The sequence below is a fragment of the Canis lupus genome, chromosome 11 (assembly GCF_048164855.1).
Source record: "Canis lupus baileyi chromosome 11, mCanLup2.hap1, whole genome shotgun sequence".
Lineage (NCBI taxonomy): Eukaryota > Metazoa > Chordata > Mammalia > Carnivora > Canidae > Canis > Canis lupus.
In genome coordinates this window covers 9416859-9429933 of record NC_132848.1, presented here as the reverse complement: position 1 = coordinate 9429933, position 13075 = coordinate 9416859, and the positions used below count along the sequence as shown (strand labels likewise).

Below are 13075 nucleotides of genomic sequence, written 5' to 3'. Positions count from 1 at the left end.
GCCTTTACCACTGGATTCCTCTCTGGTGATTTAATTGTTCCTTTATCTGCCTTCTGCCATCCTTTCCACTGAACATTCTGAGTGAAGTGCTCAATGTGACATCCTTTTTTTTCTCCTCCCACAGATACAGGTTTGACCCTCGTCTCATGTTCAGCAATCAGGGCAGTGTCAGGACTCGAAGGTTTTCAAAACACCCTCTGTAGCAACCTCTGCAGTTGGATCCCTGCACGCCTCTGTCTGATGAAGTGATTGTAGTAGGTATCTGTAGCTAGTCCTCAGGACCACGCCTGGAAAAGTTTCTGGACTGGCTCTAAGTCCTGTTGAAAAAGCAACCCAATCAGCTGACTTCCTTGTGCAATGTGTTAAACTGTGAACTCTGCCCTTGTGTCAGGAATGGCTGGCCCTGGTCCCTTCATTCAGCTAATAAGGAATGCTCCTGAGGTCTTTGTCCTCACCATACCCTTTCTGTCCTGGGGTTAGAGTTCTTGATTATTCCCCATGAGGTCAAAGTCTGAATTTGTAAATCCATTCAGATAAATGGCAATACGTAGGGCTGGGGGGCGGGGGGGATATTTTAGAGCTTGACCACTTCACTATCAAAAATACCAACATCACACAGCTTGAGTATCCATCAGAGCAAGAACAAGTACCACCATTTCCAGATTAGTAGAAATATATTGTTTATAATATCCATCACAATGTGATAAGGTCACAAATTCAAAACTTGCCTGTCAACCAAGCACTGGGTTTTTTTTGGTTGGTTTGTTTTTTGTTTTTTCATCCTGGGCTGGTGCTACACTGAAATAGAACAGTAAGGTTTTGGTAAAGGCTAATTCCAAGTAGTTATTTTTTGGTAAAGACTAATTCCAGGTAGTTTAAAAAAAAAAAAAAAGTGATCTTTTTATATCTCCTTCCTGGTGGCTGCTAACCACAAGAAGGAATGTCTTTTCTCTCGATAACTACCCCTCCGAGATCTGCAAAGCAAAGTGGCTTAGTATCTCAGCAGAGAAAAGAACTTCCAGGGGTGGTGAAGGTCGCATTTTCTGAGGGCCCTGGTAGACAGGGCTCTCGGGGTGACAGGTGGAAGGGCTGTAGTTGGGATATAGTTAAGTGCCTGTCTCGCAGGGAGCCTCGGTTTGTTTTGACTCTCTGCATTTTGTTGACATTCTGTTCATTTGGTATAGTTGGTGCAAAGTTCCAGCTGCTTTACACCCTCCTTTCTTTCTTCCCTTTCAGAGTTCTTTGTGAGTGGAGTCTTGCATATTTTGGGGCCTCACTCACTCTTCCCCTGTCAAAGCCAGATGTTGTTGACATTTCCTCACTGTTCAGAACACCTACAGTTGTAGGTTTCTGGGCTCCAAAACCAATCCCGTTTCTATTGTTTTCTTCACAAGAAAGCTAATCTGTGGTGGGACGGCAGGGCGAGGAGGAAGAGCTGTGGTTTATAACCTGTTCAACTCAGGCAATAGTGATTTTAGCTTTATTTAAGGTCTTAGGTTGAGCTTTAAGCACTTTGTAAGACTTGGCTGTAAGCAGCTTCTCTGTCAGAACTCCAGAGAGCCACGCTGGGTTAATAGCCATTGGGTTTGTTCCTTTACCTCACACAATCCCAGTTAACTGTGGTGGTATTTAGAGGTGAAATAGGCAAGTGAGATGAACACCTCTGCTGTGAATGTTTTAGGGAGAGAAATTCTAAATATTTTGTAACTGAAAGCCAACTACAATGTTAAATATGGGTATCAGCTTTATTCTACACTTTGATTCTTAACATTTCTCAGTCAACTTCTACCTTCATGAAAGTTGACCATAGTTATTCCTGAATAAAAAGAAATCAACTCTTACCAGGTCGTATATTGTGATGTCCTATTATTCAGTTTTATGATGCTGGTTCCTGAGAGCAGGATAAAGTCGTAAGAGTGACACAAGTCAGCTGCCCGTAGTGAGTAACCCTGCCACACTGCTCGTCCATCCAGCGGACTTCTGCGTGGGTGGTAGGGATGGGATGCCTGCTGTGTCTACCTCTCATGTACTTGGTACATCTCCTAACTTGGGAATGGCCTATAATTTGACTTTCTCTTAGACTGGCTTTATTCTGGATATGGGCCATAGCTTAAGAGACTGTAAAACACGCCGAACTTTTCCGAATGTATATGTACAAGGAACACACTGCAAGAGGCTCGGCTTGTTTCTCCCTTAGTTGTACAAACTTGGATTTTGATTACTTTCTCTTTTAAGAAGGCCTGGTCTGGACTGGTTGGTGCCCTTCAGAGTAGAAAACTATATAACCATTAGCAGTGATCCAAGGCCACAGAATGAACAGAGATTTTGCCTTATAAGATGTCCTATTAAAAGCTGTCCTTCAAATACCAAGCGGGGGGGAACCCCTTTTGAGCATCTTTGAATTTGACCAACCGTACTGTTCCAAAGTACATTTTAATTCACAATACCAAGGTTTTTGTACAAAATAGTAACCGTAGCCATGGAAGTTATACCTTGGTCTGTGAGAAACTTGTTTATTTCTGGTGTCTAAGGATTGGTGCTTTAACAAAAGACGATGGATTGCTCCAGGGTCCTCACTAAGAGAACACAAAGGGTATTTCAGCTGGTATCACTGAACGAGATGGGAATACTTGGGTTCTTTACTTTCACCACCACTTAGGTCCCACTGACTTCTGTGAATTCCTGTGTTTGTGTCATCTGTTCCTAGAAATTACTCTGCCCTGGCTTTGTGTCATCTCAGTCACCTGACTTAGAAAGTGCCCTTCAAAAAAGACCCTGTTCACTGCTGCACTTTTCAACAAATTAAAATTTATTTCTGTTCTAGTGGGAATGTGTCCTTTGTTTTAGTCCACAAGTAGTAATTTTGACAGGATGTTTTTTTTCTTTCTTGATGCTGGTTAATGTTTGCATTGGTCACCTAAGACTGGAGGATGGGCCATTTCCTCCTTGGGTGCTGTAATCTCTACCCGGAGCATTCTTCTGTACGTGGTCTCCTGCTGACCTGAATGCGTACCACAGAGAAAATATGCATTTACAGTTTTGCTGGGAAAAAAGGTCTTATCTTGGCAGACTTTTAAATCAGATAAGACTAAGCTGAACTTCCAAGATGCTTTCTTTTGATGTCCACTCATGTGATCCACTGCCCTACATGAAGACAGACTTATTCTTAAAGGAACGTCTCTGTCACAACCATTTACCTCTGCTCTTGGAACACAGAAAGTAGCTCTGGTCAATACGTAAAAGAATATGAGTGGTTGTGCTTGGTAAATGTTATTTACCAAAACAGGTCAAGATTTTGCCAATCCCTGACCTAGGAGGTTGTCACGTATCTTCCAAATTATGAAAACCAGGTAGAAAAAACATGTTAGAGGACACCTTTAAAGTTGCCAAATCTCTATCAAAAAATAATCTGAGGGGCACCTGGCTGATTCAGTTGGTAGAGCATGCGACTTGATCTCGGGGTCATGAGTTTGAGCCCCACTTTGGGTAGAGAGATTATCTAAAATCTTTTTGAAAAAAGAATGCTTAGCTAAATTCTAGAAAAGTAACCTGAGTATATTACAAGGTGAAGCCAACAAAAAACATTTATTTGTATAGACAAAGTAAGGTAAAGTACAGGCTCTGATGGATCAATGTTCTTTAAGATTTTTTAAAGTAATCTCTCCACCCAACGTGGGGGGGCTTGAACTCGACCCCAAGGAGGAGAGTTGCATCCTCTAAAATCTTAAAAAAACATTCTCTGAACCTGCAGATCTGATGCTGATAGGATCGAGAGACTCAAAGGATGTTCGTAATCAGTACTTACTGTGCTAGAACACCTCTGCAGGATGGGTTTTTTCCTTATGCTGCATTTACCCAAGCTCACAAAGTTAGAGAATAAGGATTCCAAAGAAGATCTGGCTTCAAAGCCATCTTTCTGCTAAACTCCACTGTCTCTGATCAAAAAAAGGGTTTTTCCCTCTTCTATTACACATCTGAGTGCCTACTGTGCCCGGCAGTGAGGTAGATTATGAAATGGAATTATTCTGTCCATGACATCTAGGAAAGCATATAGACTGACAACAGATAAACTACCAACCAAGAGGACTCTATCCAGCAAAGTTATTCAGAACTGAAGGAAGAGGGATCCCTGGGTGGCGCAGCGGTTTGGCGCCTGCCTTTGGCCCAGGGCGCGATCCTGGAGACCCGGGATCGAATCCCACGTCGGGCTCCCGGTGCATGGAGCCTGCTTCTCCCTCTGCCTGTGTCTCTGCCTCTCTCTCTCTCTCTCTCTCTGTGACTATCATAAATAAATAAAATCTTTAAAAAAAAAAAAAAAAAAAAAAAAGAACTGAAGGAAGAGAGTTTCCCAGAAGACAAGCAAAAGCTAAAGGGGTTCATCACCACTAAACTGGCCTTACAAGAAATGTGAAAGGGACTTTTTTTTAAAGATTTTTTTAATTTATTCATGAGAGACAGGCGTGGAGAAGCAGGCTCCATGCAGGGAGCCCCACATGGGACTTGATCCCCTGGTCTCCAGGATCACGCCCTGGGCTGAAGGTGGTGCTAAAGTGCTGAGCCACCTGGGCTGCCCTGAAAGGGACTTTTTTAAGCTGAAAAGGGTGCTAATTAGCAACAAGATATATGAAAGTATAAATCTCACTGGTAAAGGTAGTGGATCAATCTTAAAGCTAGTATAAGGCTAAAAGGTAAAAGTAATAAAAGTAGGGAGGCCTGGGTGGCTCAGCAGTTGACTATCTGCCTTCCAGCTCGGGGCGTGATTCTGGAGACCCAGGATCAAGTCCCATGTCAGGCTCCCTGCATGGAGCCTGCTTCTCCCTCTGCCTGTGTCTCTGCTTCTCTCTCTCTCTCTCTCTCTCATGAATGAATAAAATCTTTTTAAAAAAATAGTAAAAGCATAGGTACAATAAGGGATACACAAGATAAAATATGTAAAATGTGACATCAAAACCATTAAAAGTTGGGGGAATAGTAAAGATGTGTTCAAGTTACCAACATAGACTGGTATAAATATATGTTCTCTGTAAGCCTTGTAGTAAACATCATGCAAAAAAACACTAGTAGCTGTAGAAACCACCACAGAAAAGTCACCAAACCACAAAGCAAGAAGAAATAGCTATAAAACGGCCAGAAAATAACAATTGGCAGGAAAAAAAATTTTTGAAATGGCAGTAAGCACATACCCGTCAATAATTACTTTAAATGTAAATGAACTGAGGCTCCTGGGTGGCTCAGTCAGTTGAACATCCCGACTCTTGATCTCAACTCAGGTCTTGATGTCAGGATCTCGAGTTCAACACCCATGTTGAACCCCTATACCCAGCATGGAGCCTGCTTAAAAAAGAAAAAAAGTAAAAGAACTAAATTCTCCAATCAAAAAACACATGACCAGGAATCCCTGGTGGCTCAGTGGTTTAGTGCCTGCCTTTGGCCCAGGGTGTGATCTTGGAGTCCTGGATCGAGTCCCACATCGGGCTCCCTGCATGGAGCCTGCTTCTCCCTCTGCCTGTTTCTCTGCCTCTCTCTTTCATGAATAAATAAAATCTTTAAAGAAAAAACACACACGTGACCCACCTACATGCTGCATACAAGGAGCTTACTTCAGCTGTAAGGACACAGGAAAGTGAATGGATGAAAAAGCCATTCCATGCACAAGCAACCAAAGGAAAGCGGCAGCTATACACCCATCAGACAAAATGGACTTGAAGCAAAGGCTAGTAGACCAAGCGGCATCACCTAACACTTAAGGGGTCAATCCAGCAAGAGAAGGTAATGTTTCTAAACCTTTCCTTTTTTGTTTGTTTCTAAACATTTCTGTAACGTTTGCATACCCAACACAAGCGCATGTAAAGATACAAAGGAAATATTAACTGAATGCAAAAAAAGGGGGAACCTGTCCCCACTACCTGGATTTACAGGGAAACTAGTTCAGACTAAGGGGGAAGTAGCCACAACCGTACAAGTGGTTTCCTATCCCCACTCCACAGCATGGTGGTTGGAGAGGTCAAAACAGCTCCTTTTTCACACCTCCTGTATTTCCAGAACAGCTGGGGTAAGCCAGCAGCCAGGATGGCTCCTAATGATTCTGTGTGGTTCCTTTCCACATGCCAGCTGGCTGGTCCACGCACCCAATAGGGCAGGCATGTGTGGCAGGTACTGGGTGACACCAGAAGCTAATCATGGAAGACCCCACCACTTGTCCTTGTCCTTGCTCGCTCTATCGGATGGCTCGGGAGGAAACCTGCTGCCATATTATGAAGACCCCAAAGCAGCCAGATGGTTGGGTCTCTATGGTGAGCATCCGAGGCCCGTCAGTGAGCAGCCCCGGCTTGCCAGCCAGCCATGCAAGCAAACCACCGTAGTCTTCCAGCCCCAGTCGAGACTTCAGATGCTGACCAGGGCTGCCATCGTCTGAACTACGGTGTCCCAAAGAGACGCCCAAACCAAAGCACCCTCCAGCTAAGCTGCTTCCCAAACTCCTGACCCACAGAAACCATGTGACAGAACAAATGTTTCAGCTGGGGTATGGGGCGGGGGCGGGGGGTAGCTCAGCGGTTGGGTGTCTGCCTTCAGCCCAGGGCATAACCCCGGGGTCCCGGGATCGAGTCCCACATCAGGCTCCTGCAGGGAACCTGCTTCTCCCTCTGCCTGGGCCTCTGCCTCTCTGTGTGTCTCTCTCATGAATAAATAGTTTTTAAAAAAAAAAGGTTTAAGCTGATATTGAAGTAATTCGTCATGCAGCAACATAGGACTCCTATGATGACAAAATCTGGTTTACCAAGTGAGCAACCGAGGCGAGGCAAGCCTTCCGTCAAAACCTACTCAACTGGGCAGTCCCGGTGGCCCAGCGGTTCAGCGCCACCTTCCACCCAGGTCATGATCCTGGAGACCCGGGATCGAGTCCCGCGTCGGGCTCCCCACAGGGAGCCTGCTTCTCCCTCTGCCTGTGTCTCTGCCTCTCTCTGTGTCTCTCATGTATAAATAAATAAAATCTTAAACCGACTCAGCCGAGGGTGCCCAAGAGGGCCATGCTGTCCGGGGCCGAGGCTCACCTGGTGTCCGAGGTGGGCGAGAACCGTGTGTCACATACAGGAGGCTCCCGGCTGTTGCCCCACAGCCAGGCCAAGGCTTCCTGCTGCCACGGTCGCCTGCCCGGGCTCGGCACACGTCAGGCTGGGGGGCTCCGGCCGGGGTGGGGTTGGGGGGGGGACAGTGCTGCGCGGCCCGTCGTCCAGGCCCGTCCCAGATCAGGGGAACGGCAAGGTCGCTGGGCCCGCGGTCAGCGGGACACCCGGGACTCGCCACCACCCGTCAGGTGGCCTTGGGCCTCTGCGCCTTCGCGGATGCTCCCCCAGCAGAGGAGGCGGGGGTCCCGAGCGTGCCTGGGGAGCACGGTTGGGGCCCGCGCAGAGCCCCGAGCCCGGCCAGGTGCAGAGGACACCGGTTCCCAGGCAGGAGCGTGCAAGCCGAGCCCTGCAGCCGGGACCCCTGCCAAGTGGCTGCAGGCCCGGAGCCGTGCTGGGGGTGGAGGGGCTCCCACCGGGCGGTGCTCGCACCCACACCCACTAGAAAGCAGGCTGAAGGCCCCGGGGGCGCCCACGCCGCCCGTGCTCACGCCGCCCGTGCTCTGCGTCTCGTGCTCTGCGTCTCGGCATCACTGGCCTCTGGCAAGGGGCCGGCCCGGTTCTCCCTGTCCCGCGGCTCTAAGGCGTTGCCGGGCAGCGCAGGCGGCTGGGGACAGCCCGGGCTCCCGACCGCCTGGAATCTCGGTGTGTGATGCTCATCTCACGTGCTGCCCAAGGACGGTCTTCAGAAACCGGTCCCCGCTGTGTCGAGCATGTTCACGTAGGGCATGGGACCTGCTAGGCAACGCCTACTCCTCAAGATCTCAGCTCTAAATCGCTTGCAGAAGGCAGGCCTCTCCCACCCGTTAAATGCTCATAAGGCTCTGTACGTCCCCATGACAGCACTCACCAGTTTGTATCTCACATGGTTTCCGTGAAGCAAGGGGCTGTCAGGTTCTTTCCCACCATAATCCACCCAGTACCCAACATCTCCAGGGCGATCTATAGGTAGATGGCGAATGAAAGAAGTTAAAACACTCCGCGTGCTACTCTAACTTTTTCTGCAAAGAACAGAACAAAGCAGTAGAAAGTGAAAGTTTAAAAAAATATACCAACAGGCGGTTAAAGGATATAGATATCGCAGAACCCAACGGGATGTCAGATCGACTCCTTTTTCTCTTTGTGTTATGTAAGCTCTTATACCCAACAGGGGGCTTGAACTTCCAACCCCAAGGGCAAGACTCACGTGTCCTGCTGGGTGAGTGAGCCAGCCAGGTGCCCCAGACTGACTCACTTTTCAAATATAATTAATTCCAAGCTGTTGGCTGGGAAAGGAAAAAAGGGGGAAGCAGAGGGGAAGGAGGAGGGAGGGAGGGAGGGGGAGGAGAGGGAGAGAGAGGGATGGGGCAGGAGGGAGGGAAGGAGCCATAATAAGAATTGTCATTTTGATAAGCCTAAACCGCCTGTAATTCCAATCATACGAAAGGCAAAGGATGTTAGAATATCACTGATCAAAAAAGGGGGGGAATCCCTGGGTGGCTCAGCAGTTTAGCACCTGCCCTCGGCTCAGGGCGTGACCCCGGGGTCCCAGGATTGAGTCCCGCTTCGGGCTCCCTGCATGGAGCCTGCTTCTCCCTCTGCCTGTGTCTCTGCCTCTCCGCGTCTCTCATGAACAAATGAATAAAATCTTTAAAAAAAAATTTTTTTTTTTTTTCAAAAAATTCCAGTTGATCAACAGCCTGTACCAGCCAAAGACTCAGGTAGCCACCGGGCCGTACTGCGCGTACAGCTCCCCTCCAGAGCCAAGGGCCTGGGGTCACGGAGCCTGTGTGCAGCCAGCCCACTACGCTCAATTTAAAATTTGTTTAAACAGGTACCATGTGATTTCACATGTATGTGGAATCTAAAAAAAAAAAAAAAAGCAAAAAGAGACCCATAAACACAGAGAACTGGTGGCTGCAGGACGGGGAGGGGAGGCGGCTTGTGCAAAACAGGCAAAGGGGAGACATGGGCTTCCAGGTAGGGGATAAACAGGTCTGGGGACAAAGAGCCCGCAGGGGGTGCAGTGTGTGGTATTCTAACTGCCTGCGGCCCAGGCCATGACCCCGTCCCGGGATTGAGTCCCACATCGGGCTCCCCGCAGGGAGCCTGCTTCTCCCTCTGCCTATGTCTCTGCCTCTCTCTCTCTCTGTGTCTCTCATGAATGATCTTAAAAAAAAAACAACAACCGTGTTCTATGGGGACACACGGTAGCTGCACCAGGGAGACACAGCAGGTGTGACTTGTGGGCTCACTGTGCTGTGCACCTGAAACTAACCTAACCTTGTGTCAACTGCAGTAAGAAAGGGGGTTTTATAAAAAGCATCCAGAGGGATGTCCGTGCCCACGGATGTGTCCCTCCAGCCTCTGGATCCCTCGGAGGGCCCGCAGTCAGTTTACGAACAGTTCGGGGCGCTGGTGAGGGCGGCAGATCCTCAGAACCCCGTGCTGGGGGAGACGCAGAACAATCAACTAACAGCAGCACCTCCGGGAGGTGTGGGGACAGTCCATGAAGGGCACGGAAAGCTCATTTTGCCCTGAAAGCTCTTCCTACAGGTCCCAGGCTGCCCTTCCCAGGTGCCAGCTTCCTCCGAGTGCATGTCCTTCCCGAGACCGACTGTGCCTCCGCTGCCTTAGGTACAAAGGAACTAACCTGCACCAGTGAGCTGGGGGTGGTGGGCACAGGGCCCCCCGGGGAGCAGGAACGGTGTTCCTGGCCGTACCACACCCCTCCAGGTCATTGTCCTCGGCGCTCACACCCCTCCCGGCACAAACTCCATCTGCAGGAAGGCGACGGCAGGTGGACTCCTCTGAAGGCCCACACCTGGGCGGCCCGGTCACCAGGTGTCTCCAGCGTCTTTCACCGAGGCGGCGTCAGATGCTACCCCGACTGCTGCACCTGAAAATCACCAACTCTGACCATTTTCCGTGAGAGATGACACGTGCAAGACAAGACTTGAGGCGTCTACCCTTCTGAAAAGGATCTGAAGACCCACTGGGCTCAGTGCAAACCACTCGAGTTTTAAGATGTTGCCTTGCGATCAGCAGCAGCAGTAATTCAAGAATGCTAGCAGCTCCAGGGTTCCTAAAATTTAAGTAAATCTTCTTGCACCTGAAAACCAGAAAGCCCTCGGGATGCCCAGGTGGCTTAGTCAGTTAAGCTTCCTAGTCTTGGTTTCAGCTCAGGTCATGGTCTGGGGGAGTGGGGGGGCTGACCCCTGCATCAGGCTCTGCGCTCAGTGGGAAGTCCACTGCTTGACATTCTGTCTCTCTCTAAAGGCACGGGGCGTGAGAGAAGAAAATCAGAGAGCAGGAGAGCAAAGCCGCCTGGGGCTCCACTTCAGAGAAGGAACTACACAGGATTTCATTAATCCCTCCTGCTAATAAAGGCTGCCAGAAACAAGGGGGGCCCCCAGACACCCCCCCACCCAAGACCCAGATGCATTAAAAAACTAAGACTCACGTAGAAAGATGTAAAGGAACTACTCTGGTTGCAGTAACGCCCTTCCAGAAGCAAAGCCAAAAACCCCAACTTCCTTTGAAGTGTACAAAGAGCTCCGGCGCTCCACTGTTTGTGTATAAACATTTAAAAATTCCAATATTCACATTTCCAAGAGGGGAAGGAGAGAGGCGCTTCTGGGGTCCAGCTGCTGCCAAGTCCTACGTGAGCCGCACATGAGTCACAAGTGTCCTTGGAGACTGCTATTTGAGATCAAAAGGGTCTGTCCTCCACCCTGCCACCCTCACCTTGCAGAACTCCAGGGCAAGGGCTGCCCCAAACCAAAATGAAACCAAAAGGCACCAACCAAAAAACGCAAGCAAAACCAACACAACCCCACCGATGACGCTTCACCTGGAAGTGATTTAATGCAACCCGCTCCCATCCCCATCCCTAATCTGTGCACAAGGCTGCTCTTCTGCACACCCAGTTAGGCATGTGGTCAGTCACACCAGACAAGTGTGCACTTTGAGGACCCTGAGTACTTGGTTTCCTGTGCTCCTCTGGAGAGGCTCATCCTGCACCAGGGAGTGGAGCTCCCGCCTCCGCCATGGGAACCCTGCACCGTGGGAACCCTGCACCCCCCCAGCCAGGCTTCTAGTGCTTCGGGGGTACGGAGTGCATGGGGGGTGGGGCACACTGGCCCAGCTCCCTGCCCCGTCAGCCCATCCCACACAACAGAACCTGTGGAATGAAAACGCACGTGGATGGTTCAATACCGTGTGACCTGTAATCCCTTGGACGGGATGCTAAATGCACAACCACAGGGGAGGACGGTTGTCCTTTCATGTCCCCAAATCCCCACTGCACCGACTGAGAGGCTGGCTTCCAGACGAACTGCTCGTTCTGGGCTTTTAATTGGCAGGTGACCTGGAAAACTGGATCAGAGCCCCCAGGACGGGGGAGCAGCGGGGCAGGACCAGGCAGGTGGACACCTACCTCACGGGGGAGAAAATGAATGAATACGTGTTATTAAGGTTTTTAGACTAACGCCCGGCACACCGTCAACACTTGGTTTGAATTCGTGCCACAGTAAAGGGACCTTCCCCTTCCCTTCACACGCACGCACAGGATTGCCATTCACGAGGATTCTGCAAAACAAGGAAATTTAAACAAGTTACCAACTGGTGACAAATTCTGACAAAAAGCCTAGAGCAAGAAGCTAACCAACTCCCTTTAAAAGATAAAAATTCCTAAAAACCCACCGTGTCCTTGGGTAGTAACCCAGGCCCAACTCCCAAACTAGGTTCCCTTGGCTAATTCACCAGAGACCTATACCAAGCCGTCCTTGCTAGCCTGATATTTTCACTTCTACAACAGTTTTGGGGGACACCCCGGTGGCTCAGCGGTGTAGCCCCTGCCTTCAGCCCAGGGTGTGATCCTGGGGTCCCGGGATCGAGCCCCGCATCGGGCTCCCTGCGTGGAGCCTGCTTCTCCCTATGCCTGTGTCTCTGCCTCTCTCTGTGTCTCAAGAATAAATAAAATATTTTAAAAGATAAATTTAAAAATAAAATAAATAGGGATCCCTGGGTGGTGCAGTGGTTTGGCGCCTGCCTTTGGCCCAGGGCACGATCCTGGAGACCCAGGATCGAATCCCACATCAGGCTCCCGGTGCATGGAGCCTGCTTCTCCCTCTGCCTATGTCTCTGCATCTCTCTCTCTGACTATCATAAGTTAAAAAAAAAAATTAAAAAAAAAAAAAATAAATAAATAAAATAAATAAAACAGCTTTGTGGGGGGGCACCTGGGTGGCATAGTCACTTAAGCATCTGCCTTCAGCTCTGGTGGTGATCCCAGGGTCCTGGGATCGAGCCCTGAATCGGGCTCCCCGCTGGGGGTCAGGGTCTGCTTCTCCCTCCCCCGCTGCTCATGCTCTGGCTCGCTCTCAAATAAATAATAAAAATCTTTATAAATACATCAATAAAGCAGCTACGGACCCGAAATGCTTTCCCCTTGCCCAGGGCCACAGCCTCGCTCCTGCCCCCAACCCCCCGCCTCCAGGGGCCGTGCAGCCGGACACACGCCGGCCTGGAGCAGGTGCCCAGGTCACCCCCCATGTCAGCACCCGGTGCCCCTTGCTGACCACCACATGCCCCCCATGCCACCACCAGGGACACTCACGCGGACACACACAGGGTGAACCCAGGTGGCTGTGCGTCAAGGACGGGAGGCCTGAAGGCGGGAACGGAGGGCACAGGGCGAGGCCTTCTCAGGAACCCGCAGGTGCCCTCCCGCCACCGATTCTTGGTTCACCCCGACAGACGGAGACCTCACGATGCAACTGTTCAGGCCGCGTCTGGGAGCAGAGCCGCCGCCAGGGATCCCCCCGAGGGGTAAGAAAACAGGAGAGGCAGCACCTGGAGGGCGCGCGGGCCCCCATGCCCAGGACACCCTCCTGCAGCTCGTCCCACTCCCGTGGCCTCCGTTTACCCGGCACGTTATTATCGTAAATAAAAACACACGAACAAACATC

At 50.0% G+C, this 13075-nt stretch overlaps 1 protein-coding gene across 1 annotated transcript in view; it reads left to right on the top strand.

Moving 5' to 3' along the window:
• Positions 1-2823, top strand: part of GNS (glucosamine (N-acetyl)-6-sulfatase) — a 52262-nt gene extending 49439 nt beyond the window's left edge. Inside the window, exon 14 of the mRNA XM_072843122.1 lies at positions 125-2823. Coding sequence (XP_072699223.1) covers positions 125-203 — 79 coding nt within the window. The 3' untranslated portion in view covers positions 204-2823. The remainder of the gene's footprint in view (positions 1-124) is intronic.
• Positions 2824-13075: the final 10252 nt, after the last annotated feature.